The sequence below is a fragment of the Orycteropus afer genome, unplaced genomic scaffold, assembly GCF_000298275.1.
Source record: "Orycteropus afer afer isolate SDZICR_OR568_19922 unplaced genomic scaffold, OryAfe1.0 scaffold00003, whole genome shotgun sequence".
NCBI lineage: Eukaryota > Metazoa > Chordata > Mammalia > Tubulidentata > Orycteropodidae > Orycteropus > Orycteropus afer.
Genome location: NW_006921590.1, coordinates 26,138,842 through 26,156,191, shown reverse-complemented (window position 1 = coordinate 26,156,191; position 17,350 = coordinate 26,138,842). Strand labels below are relative to the sequence as shown.

The 17,350-nt window shown below is 40.0% G+C and overlaps 1 protein-coding gene across 1 annotated transcript in view; it reads right to left on the bottom strand.

Annotated features, from left to right (window-relative positions):
* Positions 1-5,579: 5,579 nt before the first annotated feature.
* Positions 5,580-17,350, bottom strand: part of NEK11 (NIMA related kinase 11) — a 576,822-nt gene continuing 565,051 nt past the window's right edge. The window contains exon 16 of the mRNA XM_007937422.1: positions 5,580-5,826. Coding sequence (XP_007935613.1) covers positions 5,580-5,826 — 247 coding nt within the window. The remainder of the gene's footprint in view (positions 5,827-17,350) is intronic.

The window sequence follows — 17,350 nt, the reverse complement described above, 5'->3', positions numbered from 1 at the left end:
TCCCTCTGGGTAGCTGGCTGTGACCACAACCTTGACCCTTGTCAGCTCTACTATACACCTGGGAATTCTGATCATTCACATAAACTTATAGGACCACTGTCTGCCAACCCTATATATGTTCTTGGATACACTCCCCATTTCATAGACATACCTAATCATTTAGCCTGTCCACAAAACTGGGTGTTCTTAAAGAACAGAAATTTATTGTCTCAGTCTGGAAGCTAGGAATTTAAATTTAGGGTGTTTTCTATACATACTTTCTTTGTTCTAGGGGAGACTCCTTCTTTGCCTCTTCCAGCTTAAAGTAGCCCCAGGCATATCTTGGCATTCCTTGACTTGTAGATGTAGCTTAACATGGCGTCTTCCCCAATGTGATTCGATTTTCATGTCTGCTCTTCCATTTTATAAGACGTCACTCAGAAGGGATTAGTACCTCCTTATGACCTCATTAACTTTAATGATAAAAGCGCCAAAGAAAAACTCAAATTTCCAAACAAGATCACATTCACAGAGGTTAGGATTTCAACATATCTCTTCAGGGGCACAATTCAATCCATACAATGCTGAAAGTCAGGAAAGACAGAGTTTAATGGTTCATCTAGGCCATTTTGAGAAAGGGTATCATGTTTCCCACCCCCCACCCCCCAAGCAGCCACAAAGTCATTCAATCAAGAGATAAACTCTCCCCCTACATTTGTAAACTCAATCCCCAAAAGAATGAAGCCCCAAAATTTGATAAAAGATGTTAGATAAATGGTCTAGTAGTGATGTCAGGAGAAGGAAGGTCCATTGTTTAGCTAATTGCCACAGTAATGCTACTTAACAGCCAACCACAAAATCTGAGCAGCTGACAAATATTTGTTTCTTGCTCAGGAGTTTGCCGATCACCTACAATGGCTATCCTTTCTTCTGGCTGGGGTGGCTGGAGTGGCTCTGTGACACAAGCTGTCATGCTCCTCCCACGATTAGTGAGCTAGCTGGTGATGGCACAGGTGTAAGAGAACATACCCAACTGCACACACATACTTCTAGCCCCTGAGTGCATTGCTCCTTAGCCAAAACAAGTTCTGTGGCCAAACTTTAAATCAAAGAGTGGGGAAAAACTACTCCCATAGAGGCAGGACTATAAAGTCACAAGGCAGCTGTCAGGGTACATGGAAAGGTGAGTTGGAACCAAAAACTCAATCTATCAAAGCAGGAAAATGCTACAATATTTTAGAAAGAAAAAAAAAAAGTTTCTAGCTGTTGAAAAATTGCCCCCCAAACTAAACCTACAAACCTACTTTGAAAATATTTTTAGAGACAAAAGTCCAATTCTACGTGCATTTTAATGACTCTGGTCCTCTTAAGGAATTCAAGAGTGCATTTTTGTTGGACCAAATTTTGAATCTCCTCGTGAAGTTCTGGGGCAACTGAGTGTCCTTAAGATTCCGGTGGTGATGCTTACTTTGGAGTCGCAGAGGCAGGTTAATGAAACGGAGAATGGGTTGAGGCACTGATTGGGCAGAGTACCCAATAAGCAAGGCAAGCAAGGGCTTACTTGTGCTTACTTACACATGATGTGGTGAAAAACGTGTGAAACTGCTCACTACAGATTAGTAAGTGCTTACCTTGCTAACTGGGTACTCCATCCCTGTCAGAGACTGTAAATTTGAAAAGAGGCTTTGATTCTGTAGGAAGGTGCTGTGGGGTTGAGGGAGAGACAGATGCCAGCCATACCTAGAAGCACAATCTTTGATGTGGTGAAAAATATGAAATTGTTCACTACAGATAAGCACAAGTAAGACAGTGCTTACCTTGCTCATTGGGTAATCTGACATGGGGAACCATGCAGGAGGCAAAGCTGGACCTAAGAGCCTAATCACTTGCCTTTCGAACTTCTTGCTTCATGGTTCTCTCAGCTTGAAGCTGACTGTCAGCTAATATCTAGTCAAGTGCTAGCTGGAGATGGCTAGATGTGTTGTATCTTTTGCATGTGTTTGCATGGTAATAGTCTTAGAAGCCTATGGAAGTCTTGAGGGATGAATCTGCAATGGTGGAAGAACAGGCAGTCTGACAATGGAGTTACTAATTCCTCACAAAATTTATAGCACTTTATAGCAGTTAAAACACTTCTGCACTTCATTGGCCATTTCATGTCATTTCACCTATATTGCATTATCTTATGTGTTCTTTATAGCAGTCTTCTGACATAGGAAGGAAACTCAGAGAAAATGATTTTCCCTAGATCACTGAGTGAATAGCAAGAGTTGGTCCAGATTCCAAGTCATCTGATGTTAAGTGAAATTTCTTTTTCCTTACAAAACTGTTGTATTTTTAAAACACTTTTACTGCATGTCCATCCCTAGCTGGCCTGTTTCTGTCTGTGTCACACACACACAAAAATACACACACACACACCCTCCTTTCTCTTTGCTTCATCTCTGCTCCTTTCTTTCATGCCATGGTGGCCTGGTCCCATTCCTTTCAGACACATTAGTTAGTGATCCCATCATTTTGAAAGAGGAATGTGGTTCGGTTTTTTTTTTTTTTTTTTTTTACCCCTTGAGCTACTACTTAATTTGTATGCTTCCTTTATCTTTCCAGGCCCACTGTGATAGCTGGATCTTTTATAATACACCTTGAGCTTTTGCTCCAGTCTCAGCTCCAAAGACATTAAATAATTAACTTCCATCTCTCTCTTTTGTGTGCCTTATCTCTGCATCACCCAAAATAGCTGGTGGCATTTCCTCAGCATAAATAAGAAGCAAAAAGGTCAATTGGCATTTGTGAAATATATATATATTTTTAAAAAGCAGCAGGCTAGCAAGGTTCCTTTATTCTTTTACATCTATGACTGTATCATAACAAGCAACTTCCCAGTTCTTTTCCTTCCCAGATGATTTCCCATTACCATCTTGCAATTTGGCTTGTTATTAATACCTACACCAGACAGAGAAACCAAACTCACTGCCGTGGAGTCAGATCTGACTCAGAGGCAGTATCACTACAGAAGTAGATTGCCCAACCTTTCTTCTGAGGAGTGACTGGTGGATTTGAACTGCCAGCCTTCTGGTTAGCAGTCAAATGCCTTAGGCATTATGCTACCAGAGCTCCCAGAATTAAGACTGGGAATGGCTGAAGGAGAAAGCATTTTTCCAATGGTAATAGTAAAAGATATTTTCTTCTAGTCATCTTCTTAAACCTTGCATTCCCATCAGTAAGCCAAGTGAATTGTAAACGTGGATGAGTTTCTACACAAAGCATGGGACTGTGATCCAAAACGTTAAGTCTCAGTTTTCCTTTTTTTTTTTAAAAGCCTGATATGGTATATAGTGCAAGTCCAGAGGGTGAGATGTTCTCAATATGTATCTGTCTTCCTAGAAACATCTAAACCTGAGGTATTGTTCCCTGGACATGTTCATATGTGCAAGATGGCAGAGCCTATGTGAATATCTACATATTTCCCCTTCTGACCTAAGCTAATTACAGAAGTATTCTTCTGCCCTAAGGTTATAAAAAGTATTAGCAAGGAGATTCCGAAACTTTCATTAACTTGGGTGCTATGAGCACACCCTTCTTCCATACCCATTTGAAATCTGAATGGCCAAAAAGGCCATGGGCCAAAGGGAGCTCTTCCTGGAGATTAGGTCTTTCTCCCTGTTAACACAATGGAAACTTTCATGCCTGTTTCCAGTAGTGGAGTGGTCACAGGCCTCACCACCCTGTAGTTCCCAGACAAACCAGATTTTCAATGGTCTACCATGGGACAGTCATGGGTCATGGATTTTGTTTGGATAACATGCTCAAGTTCAGAATTCTGAAAAATCTCAGACAATAACCCTATATTTGAGTCAATATTTGAGGACTGCCTTTCCTGCATCAGACACTTAGAGGGGCTGTGAAAACACCAACATGACTCCCATCTCTCAGCAGGACCAATTTCCCAGTGTACAGTGATGGAGAGGGGGCTTTGGAAATAGGCAGGGTGCAGACTCTCCATAATGTAAAGGAGAAACCAGGAATTGAAGTGAAATGCAACAGTGATGTTCACAAGTTCTTGAACACCACAGAAGTTGTGGGTTCACCTGGGCACCCCCATGGTTCCTCTAGTTGCTGGGGAGAAGTGGGGGTAAGGTCATGGGGCAGGCAAAGCCTTGGTGCCACAGTGGCCATGCTCCCTTGTCCTTAAAATGAACCCATCAAGTTCTCTTAGTCACACCTGGACTTCTCACCACTTGTAATTTAAAAGTACTCAATGTGAGGCAGCTGAAGTCATTAGGGCCTACTTCCCACTCCTTATACCACCTTCAGAGATGTAGGTAAGCTGAATTGTAAGCCCCATTATAGAGCAGACAAAACCACTGCTTAAAATAATGAGAGAAGAGAGGCAGTCATTAGAAAGAGGGTCTTAAGCAGTGGCTCTGTGGTCCTCACAAAATCAGTAGCAGCACCACCTGGAAACTTGTTAGACATGCAGATCCTCAGGTCCTGACCCCGACTTTCTGAATCAGGAAAGTCTGACCCCTCCAGATGATTCTGATGGAAATCAAATTTGAGAACCAGTGGCCCAGTGGTGAAGGAGTTCTGGTGGCACAATGGTTAAAGCATTTGGCTGCTAACCAAAAGGCCAGCAGTTTGAACCCATCAACCACTGTTCTGGATGAGGCAGTCCACTTCCATAAAGGTTTACAGCCTTGGAAACACTATGGGGGTCACTATGAGTTGGAATTGATTCAATGGCAGTTTTTTTTTTTTTTTTAAATTAGAGTGATAATTATCATTAGATGGATGTGCGATAGTCAACAAGGTACTTTTGGATATGGAAAAGATAAAATAGGTAATTTACTTTGTAACTATACAAAATAGTATAGTTGAATAAATGTCTTCAATGCTGAAGGGATGAGTTTGGGGAAGAAATCACAGGAGGAAATCATGTTTTGGCATTTTATTCCAAATCCTTTTATATAGGTACTTCTTGCATGTTAGTCATGTGGCCACCTGAGACAGGTATGGTTGACTCCTGAGCAATTGCTTGGTATATCTGAGGCCAAAGGCCAATGTCCACTGACCCTTGTGAGCAGGCTGGCCACAGTCCACTGAGACCCAAGGGGTCAGGCACTGAACTCTATCCCCCAAATGGAAATGGTAAAGAGCACAAGGCTTCTCCCAGGCCATCACTGGCCAAGCCTGCTGGAACCCCCAAGGGAATCCATGGGGGAAATGCTTTACAAGAAGCCGAAGTCATCCATAAGCCTCTCAGGATGCAAACCAAACAACACTCAGAGTATAGGCAGACATGATTTCTACTTCCTAAATGGAATTCTAGGGTAGCCCAGTTAACACGCTCAGCTGCTAACTGAAAGGCCGGAGTTCAAGTTCACCCAGAGGCACCTTGGAAGAAAGCCCTGGTGATCTACTTCTGACAAATCAGCCACTGCAAATCCTATGGAGCACAGGTCTACTCTGACACAGTGTGGCCACTGAACAAACTCGAGTCATTACTTGCCATGACAAGGATTTGAAAATGAAGGTGGCAGCTCCAGTGATGTACGCATTTTCCATAATGGAGTCCAGCCTATGTGTTCAGCTTGTCCACTTCAGTATGTGCTTGTTTTGACAGTCGCTCGCCAAAGGTTCTGGAGCGTAGCCTTTTCTCCTGTTGTGATAAGCAACTGCTCCTCAAAGTAGAGGAGTTGGTCAACCTCAAAACAGTCGCTGGCGTGAGGCACCAGTTTTTCTAGATACTCCCGGATTTCTGCTTCACTGGCGTGCTGCTGCCTTGCTCTCTTGAGATAATTATAGACCTCTTCAAATACTTCTGCTCCCAGTTTCTGCATAGCTGATCTGCCAAACAAGTCAAAGATGATGGAGAGTTACACATTGAAGTCACCTGTAAGAACAATGCATTTTAAAATCATTCATTACAAAAATAACATTGCAACCATGAGATTTTAAAAAAAGAGAAGAAAAATAAGGGGCAATGTCTCCACCGTAAAAGTTCAACAATATTCAACAAAATCTTCCTAAATGTCTGTTATGTGCTAGACACCCTTCTAGGAACTGGGAAGACAGAAGTGAACAAGATAGAGAAATTCCTGCCTTCATGGAACTTTCCTTCTAAGGCAGAGAGAGAATAAACAGAAATACATAGCTAGATAGATAATAAAATGTCAGGTAGTGCTAAGTGCAATGACAAAAAATAAAGTTGGATGAGAAACTGAGAAGGGGTGGGGGTACAAGGACATCCTCTCTGAGGAGGTGTCATTTGAGCAGAAGCTCCATGAACTGAGAAATCAACCCAGGCAAAGAGTGGGGGAAGAGAATTTAGGATCTAAGGTTAAAACATTTTATTATGCAGAACTATTAATAAGATTAGTATGCCTGGAATTGAGAGAAGAAAAGGAAAGAGGCTGGTAGAAAATAAAATCAGAGAAGCAGCTAATAATCATAATACAATACGGAGGAGGAAAAAGAAGGAAAGAAGAATTGTTTTATTAAGCGTGCCAGGCACTTTTCTATGCTTTTAAACCTTGTAACAGCTTTCTAAAGGAAGTATTTTTTTAAAATCCTTTTTTTGCAGATGAAGAAACTGAGGTTTAAAGTTGTCACATAATTAAGCCAACTTCCCACTAAGGCCAACCTTTATTTTTCTGTATATACCTGCAGTCTTTGTCCATATATAGACACAATCTTTGCATTATTACAATTGTATCTCCACATTTAGTACTGGGTTATGCTCATTTCTCCTGTTTCCAGCAAGCATCACAAATGAGGCCTATGACATGCTTTGTATGGTCAGCACCATGTTTTATTTATTATTATTTTAAAAATGGAGTGTGAAGCCTTTAGGTAGGGTCTGCACTTTCTACTTTTCCTTTTATAACTGTCCTTAACCCTCTCCCACCCCCACTCATTAGCATCTTATCCTAGGCTGTTTCCCGTATTTCTCCTACCTGCCTGGCTCCAGGCATTTGGGTTTGTGGATTTTGTTCTACAGTTCTTGAAACTGACATTTTTCCTGGCTCCATAATCTTTCATAGAGTTTATGTGCCAAGACTTACCTAATCATTCCTCTGCCAAACATTTAGCTTTTTTCCCACTCTTTTACTGTAACACTGTGTGAACATCTTTAGGCATGTAGCTTTTCTGTTTAGGAGAGTATTTCCCAGCACCAAATCTCTAGAAGTGGAGTGTGCTCGCTATATGAAAACTCATGTGTGCCCCTTTTGTACTTATTTTTTGTATACATGTGGGAATTGGATTATTAGGTCAAAATGTACAAATTGTTTTATGACTTTTATCTTTTTTGTCCCTTTTTTTGTGATTTTGGTGAAAGTTTACAGAGGAAACTGGTTTTCCATTCAACAATCCATACACATTCTGTTTTGTGACATTTACTGCAATCCCCACACTATAACAGCATTCTTCCCACTTTCTCCCTGCGCACACCCCTTCCCTTTATCCTTCTTTCTCATTCCCTCCTGCTTTTCTAGGCAAATGCAGTGAGTTTGTTTTTTGTTTGGATGTGTCTGAGTAAGCAGGATATTGCACTCCTCTATTCATTAGTTGGCAGCACTTACTCACTCACCACCTGTCTCCCTTTTCATGTCTGTGCCGTCCTTGGCAAGCGGAGCCTATTCTTAGGTCCCTGGAATCTGAACAAGAACACTGTCACTTTAAATATCCAAAATGGCTGCCAATGGTAAACATTCAAAATGGCTGTACCCTCCAAATAGCTGAAAGTCCACAGCTCAGTTTGTCTCCTTCTTTGCTGTTTCCCTTTTTAGTCATCAGCCACCAGCGCAGCCCTTGGTGAGCAGGGACGATATTTAGGTTAATTCTCAGGTCCTAACACCACTTGGAGATATTGAGACTGTCTGTACTGTAAGGATAGCTGACAGCCCAGAGCTCTGTTTTTCTCCTTATTTACTGTTTTCATTCAGGTTCTACTAGTTGGTGTTTAATCCACTTCTGTACCTTTCTTTCAAAGCTCAGGGCTTATCTACTGTATCTAAGTCAATTGGTTTCTCTTCTTGGTTGAAGAGGGTCTATGTAGCTTGTCTGCCTATCCCACCATCTTACTGGAAGTCTAATAGTGTTTTGTAGTTTTCTTTGTTTAGGTCTTTTGTGCCTTTGGATAAATTTATTCCTAATTACTTCATGTTTTGGGTAGCTCTTAAAAATGGAATTGTTTTTCTGAATTCCTTTTTAGAGTTCTCTTTATTAGTGTAGAGGAATCCTACTGATTTTTGTATGTTGATGTTGTACCCTGATACTTTGCTAAAGCCTTCAATTAGTGCCAGGAGTTTCCTTGTTGAGTCTCTAGGATTTTCTATGTATAGGAGCATATCATCTACAAATAAAGCTAGTTTTACCTTTTCTTTGTAAATGTGGATGCCTTTTATTTCCCTTTCTTGTCTTACTTCCCTGGCTATGACTTCCAATACTATGTTGAATAGGAGTGGTGATAAAGGGCATCCTTGTCTGGGTCCTGTTCACAAGAGGAATGTTTTCAGTCTCTCGCCATTGGTTTTGTGTTTATGCCCTTAATTATGTTGTAGAATTTCCTTTCTACTTCTTTGCTAAGCATTTTTATCAAGAATGGGTGTTGGATTTTGTCAAATGTCTGTTCTGTGTCAGTTGGTATGATCTTGGGATTCTTTTCCTTTGTTTTATTGATGTGGTGGATTATGCTGATTGTTTTTCTAATGTTGAACCCTCTTTGCACATCTGGCATGAATCCTAGTTGGCTATGATGTTTTATTATTTTTTATGGTATGTTGTTGGAGTTGATTGGCTAATATTTGCAGAGTTTTAGCCTCAATGTCACAATGGATATTGGTGTGTAATTTTCTTTTTTAGTTATGTCTTTGGCTGGTTTTGGTATCGGGGTTATGTTTGCTTCATAGAATGAGTTTTGTAGTATTTCATCGTTTTCTATATTCTGGAATAGTTTGAATAGTATTACCTACCGTCAGCTCTTCTCTGGATGTTTGGTAGAATTCCCAGTGAAGCCATCTGGGCCAGGAGCTTTTTTGTTAGGAGGTATTTTATTTTATTTTTTAGATGACTTGTTCAGTTTCCTTTTTGTGATGGATCTGTTCAAGTTTTCTATCTCAGCTTGTATTAGTTTGGGTAGGTAGTGTGTTTTTAGAAATCTGTCCATTTCTTCTAGGTTTTCAAATTTGTTATAGTTCTTCAGAGTAGTCTGTTATTATCCTTTTCATTTCATTAGGTTCTGTTGTGACATTGCTTATTTCATTTCTTATTCATGTTATGTGCATCTTCTTCATTTGTTAAATTTCCTAGTGGTTTGTCAATTTTATTAATCCTTTCAAAGAACCAATTTTCAGTCTTGTTGATTCTATTTTTTCTGTTATTTCTGCTTCAATATTTATTATTTCCTTTCTTCTGGTGACTGTGAGTTGTTTTATTATTTTATTTTTTTTGCTGTTCTTTTTCTAATAGTTGGAGATGTTGGGTTAAGGTGTTGATTTGATTCTTTCTTATTTTTTGATATGAGCATTTATTGCTATAAATTGTCCTCTGAGCCCTGCTTTTGCTGTGTCCCAAAGATCTTAGTATGTTTAAGAAAATTTACAGAATTTTTATTTTTAATTTCTTCTATTCCCCACTAGTTTTTAAGCAGGGTTTTCTTTGGTTTCCATGGTTTGTGCCCCTCCCCCTTTATTTTCCTGTTGTTGATTTCTAATTTATAGCATTGTGATTTTAAAAGATTTTAGTCTTTTAAAATTTATTGAGGCTTGCTTTATGGCCTCACACATGGTCTATTCTGGAGAAAGTTCCATGTGCACTGGAAAAGAATGCATATTGTGCTGTTGTTAGGTGAAATGCTCTGTACACATCTGTGAGGTTGACTGTGTTGTTTAGATCTTCTGTATTTTTGATAAACTGCTTTCTAGTTTTGTCCTTCATTGAAAATACAGTTATTTATTTCTCTTTTCAGTTCTATTAAAGTGTGATTTATGTACTTTAGGGCTCTTTCACTGGGTATGTAGATATTTATTATGGTTATTTCCTCTTGTTTAATTGACCCTTTAATCATTACATAATGTCCTTCCCTTGTCTCTTTTGGTGGTTTATGCTTTGAAGTCTATTTTATTGGGTTAATAATAATAAAAAAGAGCCATGCCTACTTTTTTTTTGGTTGCCATTTGTTTGATTTTTTTTTCTTCTCCAACCTTTGATTTTTAGTTTGTTTTCATCTTTGTGTCTAAGGTGTGTCTCTGGTAGACAGCATATTGTTGGTTCATGTTTTCTTATCCATTCTGCTACTCTCTGTCTCTTGACTGGTGTTTTTAATCCATTTACCTTCAATGTAATTATTATTAGGTATGAATTTACTGCTGCCATTTTGCTGTTTGTGGTGGTGTTGATTGTTTCTTTGTTGCATATATTCTTCTGTGCTGAGCTCATTTTGTTTATGGATTTTCTCATTATTTCTTTCATTGATATTGTTTTAGTATTTAATGAGAGTTTATAATTCTTTTTTATTTTGGTGTGGAGGTTTATTATTTTCTTTGAGGTTACACTGTATTTATTATCATTTTCCCAAGTTTAAAGCAGTTCCTTCTTTCTTGATATCCTCTTCACTTCCTATTCATTTGGAAGTTCTGTAACCACATCATTTATTCCCTCTTTTTGCTTTGTAGTTATCATCATCTACAAATTGGTATCTCTGGTTCCCTATTTTCCATCTTGTAGGGTTTTTTTTTTTGATATTTCTTTGTCTGGGGTGATTTCCAGGTGATGTTGCCATATGTCTTAATCTCCAGTTGTTGTCTGCTGTTGGTGGTTCTGTGTCTGCAAAACCCCCTTTAGAATTTTTTTGTAAGGGTGGTCAAGTTTTTGCAAATTCTCTCAATTTCAATTTATCTGCAAATGTTCTAATTTCACCATTGTTTGTGAGAGACAATTTTGCTGGCTTTATAATTGTTGGTTGGCAGTTTTTTCTTTCAGTGTTTTATGTATGTCATCCCATTGCCTTCTTGCCTGCATGTTTTTTGCCAAGAAATCAGAGCTTAGTCTTATTGGTTCTCCTCTCAAGGTGACTTTTCATTTTTCCTGAGCTGATTTCAGGATTCTTTCTTTCTTTGTCTTTGGTTTTAGAATGTTTGTTTGTGATATATCTTGGTGATTTTCTTTTGGGAGCTATCCAATTTGGTGTTGAGCTTCCTGAATGCATATCCTTTCATCTTTCATGATATTAGGGAAGTTTTCTTCCAGTAAATTGTCAACAATTTTCTCAGGTTTTTTTTCTTTTTTGGTCTCATTTTGTTCTGGAATTTCAATCACAGTTAAGTTATTCCTCTTAATGTCCCAAATGAAAGTTAAGCTTTCTTCATTATTTTCATTCTTTTTTCTGATTGTTCTTCCAACAAACTTATGTTGAGAGATGTGTCTTCAATCTCACTAATTCTGTGTTCCATTGATTCAATTCTACTCCTTTGTCCTTCCAATGTGTTATCCACTTTTGAAATTTTAGTATTAACCTTCCAGATTTCTATTTGATGTTTTGTATGGTTTCTAATTTATCATTTATTTTGTCAATTTGTTCTTGCACTGTTTTTTTTTTTTTTTTTTTTTTAATTCTTCTAGAATTTTGTGTGTTTTCTTTAATTTTGTCTGGCTTTGACCTTTCAATCCACTGAAGGTACCTAAATATAATTTTGAATTCTTTATCAGGTAATTCCACTAACATTTCTTCTTCTGGAAGATTTTCTGGCTCTGTACTTTAGTCATTGTTTGAGACATCTTGTGTGTGTGTGTGTGTGTGTGTGTGTGATCTGAAGTTGTCTGTTGTCTCTGAGACACTGTAGTGTTACTGTATTAATCTGTTGATTGTATGTTGGTTTGGTTCACTCTGATTTTTCATTTTGTTCTGTTTTAATAAATCTAGGCAACAGGGTGTTGATGTTATGCTGGTTGCTACTTTGGCAGCATTGGGGGCTCACCACTTGTCTCTGGGTAGATTTAGTAACAGTGTCTCTGATCACTGATCTTGCAGAGCAACTGAGGGCAGACTGGGTGGGTGTTGGCTGCCATCTGTCATCAGTCCAGTAGTACTGGAGCAGGTAGTGGCATTTACGCAGAGGGTGAGGCAGCGGGTGTGGGTGAGTATGGTTGGGAAAGGTCAGTGGCTTCCAATTCTCTGGCCACCTGATCACTGACATGTGTGCTGGTGCAGTCCTGGGCAAGTGGAGCCTGCTATCTGGTTCCTGCTCTGATTGCAATGCAGACTGCAATAATTCAAAATGGCTAAGCTGTGCTGGTTAGCAGTGTACCACTGCTTCTTCACTGTTTTTATTCAGTTTCTTCCTCTTATTGGTATTTGATCTACTCCTTCATCCTTTCCTTTGAAGCTCTGGGATCCAGGATTGTCACCTGTAGCCATTTCTCTTTTTTTTTTTTTTTTTTGAGTCTTTGTTGCAGAGGGTCTGGATAGTGTATCTGCCTAATCTGCCATCTTCAACTTGGATCTATGACTTTCATCTTGAAGAGGTGTTCCTTTGTTCTTCATTTCAGTGGATTCAGTGAAAATAAATTTGGTGTTTTCCTTCAGAATTTGTAAAGTATTAAGGCTGAACAGTATCAGTAGTGATGTTAACACTGAAGACATTAATCAGAGACTCCCATTCATTTTATACATTTTTATTGTGCAATGCTATTCAATCTCTAGATTGAGTACTATTACAATCTGTAGAATATAAGGAACTGGGTTAGGTATTGTGGCAGACAAAGGAAGAATAAGTAATTGATTCTGTTCTGGTTTACAGGTCAGTGATTATAATTCACGATATATAAATTTTTAATTTTAACTAGCATTTTATAGTTTGCAAAGTGCTTTTGCATTATCTCAAATGATCCTTGTGAACTAGGCAATTTATTGCATTTTTATCTTCATTTCACAGAGGAGAATAAATAGGTTTCAGTTGACTTCCACAAACTCACACAGCTAGTGGGTTGGGGAGTTTGAGCTCACTCAGGTCTTGGAACTCCAAGTGCTGGAGAGAACAGCAGCCCTGGTACCCTACATCTCCAGCTTGAATAAGTTGCCTACCTCCTGTTAAGAGGTTATCAGGACTGAACCCAGCATACCTCACATCCCTAGTCACCTTAGATACCCAGAAATCCACGCTTCTTCTTTTTCTGACATTTACCAAACCCTGCTTACTTCCTTTGTTTACTGATGACTTTATCAACTGGCTCACTCTCTTCCTATCACCTCCTAATCGTGTCACCATTCTTATGACTTTGGTATTCTTGATCCCTATGATTTTTGATTGTTTCATACCCAATAATCATTTCCTCTACTTTTCCTCAGTTGCCCATTACCATGACTATACCCTTGATCTCATCATCACTAATGACTGTAAGACTTCTGAAAGTAACTCTAAGCCATCTACTCTCTAACCAATCACTTTTTTACACCCTCCCACCATATTTACTCCATCTATTCTTCCACTTCATGGTCACCTTTAATCCTTTGACCTTGTTTTTGTTAGGTGCTGTCCCTTCAGTTCTGAGTCAATGACCCCATGTACAACAAAATAAAACACTGCCTGGTCCAGTATCATCCTCACAATCATTGCTACATTTGAACCCACTGATACAGCTAGCCACTGTGTCGATACACCTCACTGAGGATCTTCCTTTGTTTTCACTGATCTACTTTACCAAGAATGATTTCCTTCTCCAAGGACTGGTCCTTCCTGATAATATGTCCAAAGTAAATGAGATAAAGTCTTGCCATCCTCACTTCTATGGAGCATTCTGGCTGTACTTCTTCCATGACATATTTGTTTGTTCTTCTGGCAGTCCATGGTATATTCAATATTCATCACCAACACCATAATTCAAACTCATCCATTCTTTGGTCTTCCTTATTCATTGTCCAGCTTTCACATGCATGTGAGGCAACTGAAAATGCCATGGCTTGGGTCAGATGCCCCCTAATCCTCAAAGTGAAAAATCTATGCTTTTTAACAATTTAAAGAGGTCTGCTGTGGTTAAAGCATTGAGCTGCTAACCAACAGGTCAGCAGAACCTACAGCTGCCCTGCTGGAGAAAGGTAAGGCAATCTGCTTCCATAAAGATTCATAGCCTTGGAAACCCTATGAGGCAGTTCTACTCTGTCCTATAGGGTTGCTATGAGTCAGAATTGACTCAGTTTCAGTGAGTTTGGTTTGGTTTCACAGCAGATTGGCCCAATGCAATATATGTTGATTTCTTGACTGCTGCTTCTATAACTGTTGATTGTGGATCCAAGTAAAATGAAATCTTTGGCAACTTCAATCTTTTCTCATTTATCGTGGCATTGATTATCAGTCCAGTTGTGAGGAACTGTGTTTCTTTATGTTGAGGTGTAATCTGTATCGAAGGCTATCATCTTTGATCTTCATCAGTAAGTGCTTCAAGTCCTCTTCAGTTTCAGAAAGCAAGGTTAAGTCATCTGTATACTTCTGGTTGCTAATGAGTCTTCCTTCAATCATGATGCCATGTTTTTCTTCATATAGTCCAGAGTCTTAGATTATTTGCTTAGCATGTTGTTGTTATGTGCCATTGAGTCGGACCCGACTCATAGCAACCCCTCCTTGGGTTTCCAAGGCAGTATCACTACAGAAGTAGATTGCCAACCTTCCTTCTGAGGAGTGGCTGGTGGGTTCGAACCACCACCCTTCTGGTTAGCAGTCAAGTCCCTTAGGCACTATGCTACCACAGCTCCTAGCATACAGATTGAATAAGTATGGAGAAAGGACACAACCCTGATGCACACCTTTCCAGGAACCACTACAGAAGTAGATTGCCCACCTTCCTTCTGAGGAGTGGCTGGTGGGTTTGAACCGCCAGCCAAGCTTATTCCCACCTGAGAGCCTTTGTACTATCTGTACCCTCTTCCCTGGAATGCTTTTCCCATTGATCTTCATCTGGTGGCACCTCTTTGCCATTCACATGTCAGCTTAAATTTCACTTTCACAGAGAAACTATCAATTTCAGTTACGTAGTGCCACTCTGACAGGAATATACCACAAATGGGATGGCTTTAACAAACAGGAGTTTATTCTTTCACAGTTTTGGAGGCTAAAAGTCCGAGTTCAAAGTGCCAGGCTCTAGGGGCTGGGTGAAAGCCCCTCGATTTTGGGCTTCAGCTCTGCCTCTTGCTCCTAGCCCACTGAAGCTAGAGGTATCTCTTCACTCAGGCAGCTGCTGGCTGCTGAGGCTAATGAGCCCAGGGTTGACAAATAAAATGGCATAGTCCCTATATTACCAAACCACATGGCAGGCCATTGATTCAGCATTAACAGTCCGAAGATCGGCAGACAACATGACAGGCTGCTGAATAATGACTCAGCTACATGCAGGATTCAAGCATGCCAAAATCTAGAGACCATCCCCAAAGCTTCTCCTTATATACTGAAACCAGACCACATCCCTAAAGCAGCTATGCAGCTGCTTACTGCAGATTCTACCAGTTGATGGCCAGTCTCATCATGGGAATAACTACCTCCAGCTGCCCAGCTATTCAGGCCCACTGTGCTCCAGTGACACTAGCTCCTTTCTGTTAAATACTCACTCACTCACTCACTCACTCACTCTGACTGCCATCGAGTCCAATCTGACTCACAGTGACCCCTCCTTGGGTTTCCAAGGAGTTATCACTACGAAAGTAGATTGCCCACCTTCCTTCTGAGGAGTGGTTGGTGGGTTTGAACTGCCAGTCAAGCCACCCAGGCCCAGCCAAGGTGACACACAACCTTAACTACCATGACCCTCAGGCTAAAGTAGCCATCCAGTTAGAGGATCACACCACGTTCACTACTGCACCACACTACAACTCTCTGTTATTTTTTTTTCTGACTTTGTGTGTGTATCTGTCTATTGTTTCTCTCTCCTCATGCCCTTTATTAAAATATGAGTTCCATGAGAAAAGAACCCAGAGCCTAGAACAGGGCCTGGCATGTAATAGGTGCTCAGTAAATATTTGTAGAATGAAGTAATGACCCAAATAGTCATTCTCTTAAGTGTCATGAGAAAACCACATATTCTGGAAGTTTATAATTGGGAAGATCAGGGAATGTCCTATGGAGGAGAAGCACCATGAAATCTGGGCCATACCAGCTGAAGGAAGCCAGGTGGGGGGCCCACAGTGGGAGCACTAGTGAATCAGTGATGAGTTTGGTAGGAGAATAAGACTCCTGAAGCTGAGGGTGAGAATCACACAACCATACAATTTAAAGATTAGAATTTGACTAGTAATGTCATTCATTCATGATATAAAGAAGCCCAAGAAGTTCCCCTGACACCATAATACTAATAGTTTTTGAGCTTTCTCTAAGTGTCAGGCTCTGTTCTGAGCCATCCTCTCATATCATCACATTAAATCCTCACAACTGTATGGATCAATATTATTGTTATTCTCATTTTACAGACAGGGAAACTGAGGCACAGAGAAGGTAAGCAACTTGCTCACTGTCACATAGCTTTTAAGTGGCAGAGCTTAGATTTGAATTCTGGCAGTTTCATTCCAGGACTCACTTCTTCATCACTATGATGGGGACTTTGGGTTTAAAGAGACCCAGGGTGGAATGTGGGCTCTGCCCCCTCCCTAATTGTGTGATCACTAGCCAATTACTTAATGTTTCCGAGCCTCAGATTTTTGATATTTAAGTGGAGAAAAAATTATATGTATCTTTATCTGTACATCTATATCTGGAGTCCCTGGGGCATGCAAATAGTTAATGCACTCGGCTGCTGACTAAAAGTTGGTAGGTCCAAGTCCGCTCAAATGTGCCTCAGAAAAAAGTTCTGGTGATCTATTTCCAAAGAATCAGCCATTGAAAACCCTACACACACAGCTCTATTCTGAAACACATGGGGTCACCCAGTGTCAGAATCAACTCCATGGCAATTGGGTATATCTATCTCTATCTGTGGGAGCTCTGGTAGCATAGTGGCTAAGACACTTGTCTGCTAACCAGACGGCTGGCGGTTCAAACCCACCAGTCACTCCTCGGAAGGAAGGTTGGGCAATCCTACTTCCGTAGTGATACTGCCTCGGAAACCCAAGGAGGGGTTGCTATGAGTCGGGTTTGACTCGACGGCACATAACAACAACAACAACAACAACACCTCTATCTATAGATATAGATACTTAGCAGAGGACCTGCTACCTACCAGGCACTTGTTAGCTATTCTTTTACTATCATGCACATTACTGTTCCTCTCCCTATTTTACCTTATTATAGTTTAACTGGAAGCCTGAAGCAATTCTGTACTTCTTCCTCTGGTGAAGATGCTCTTTCAAATATTTTTCTCTTCTACTGCTGTACCTGTTTTTTTTTTTTTT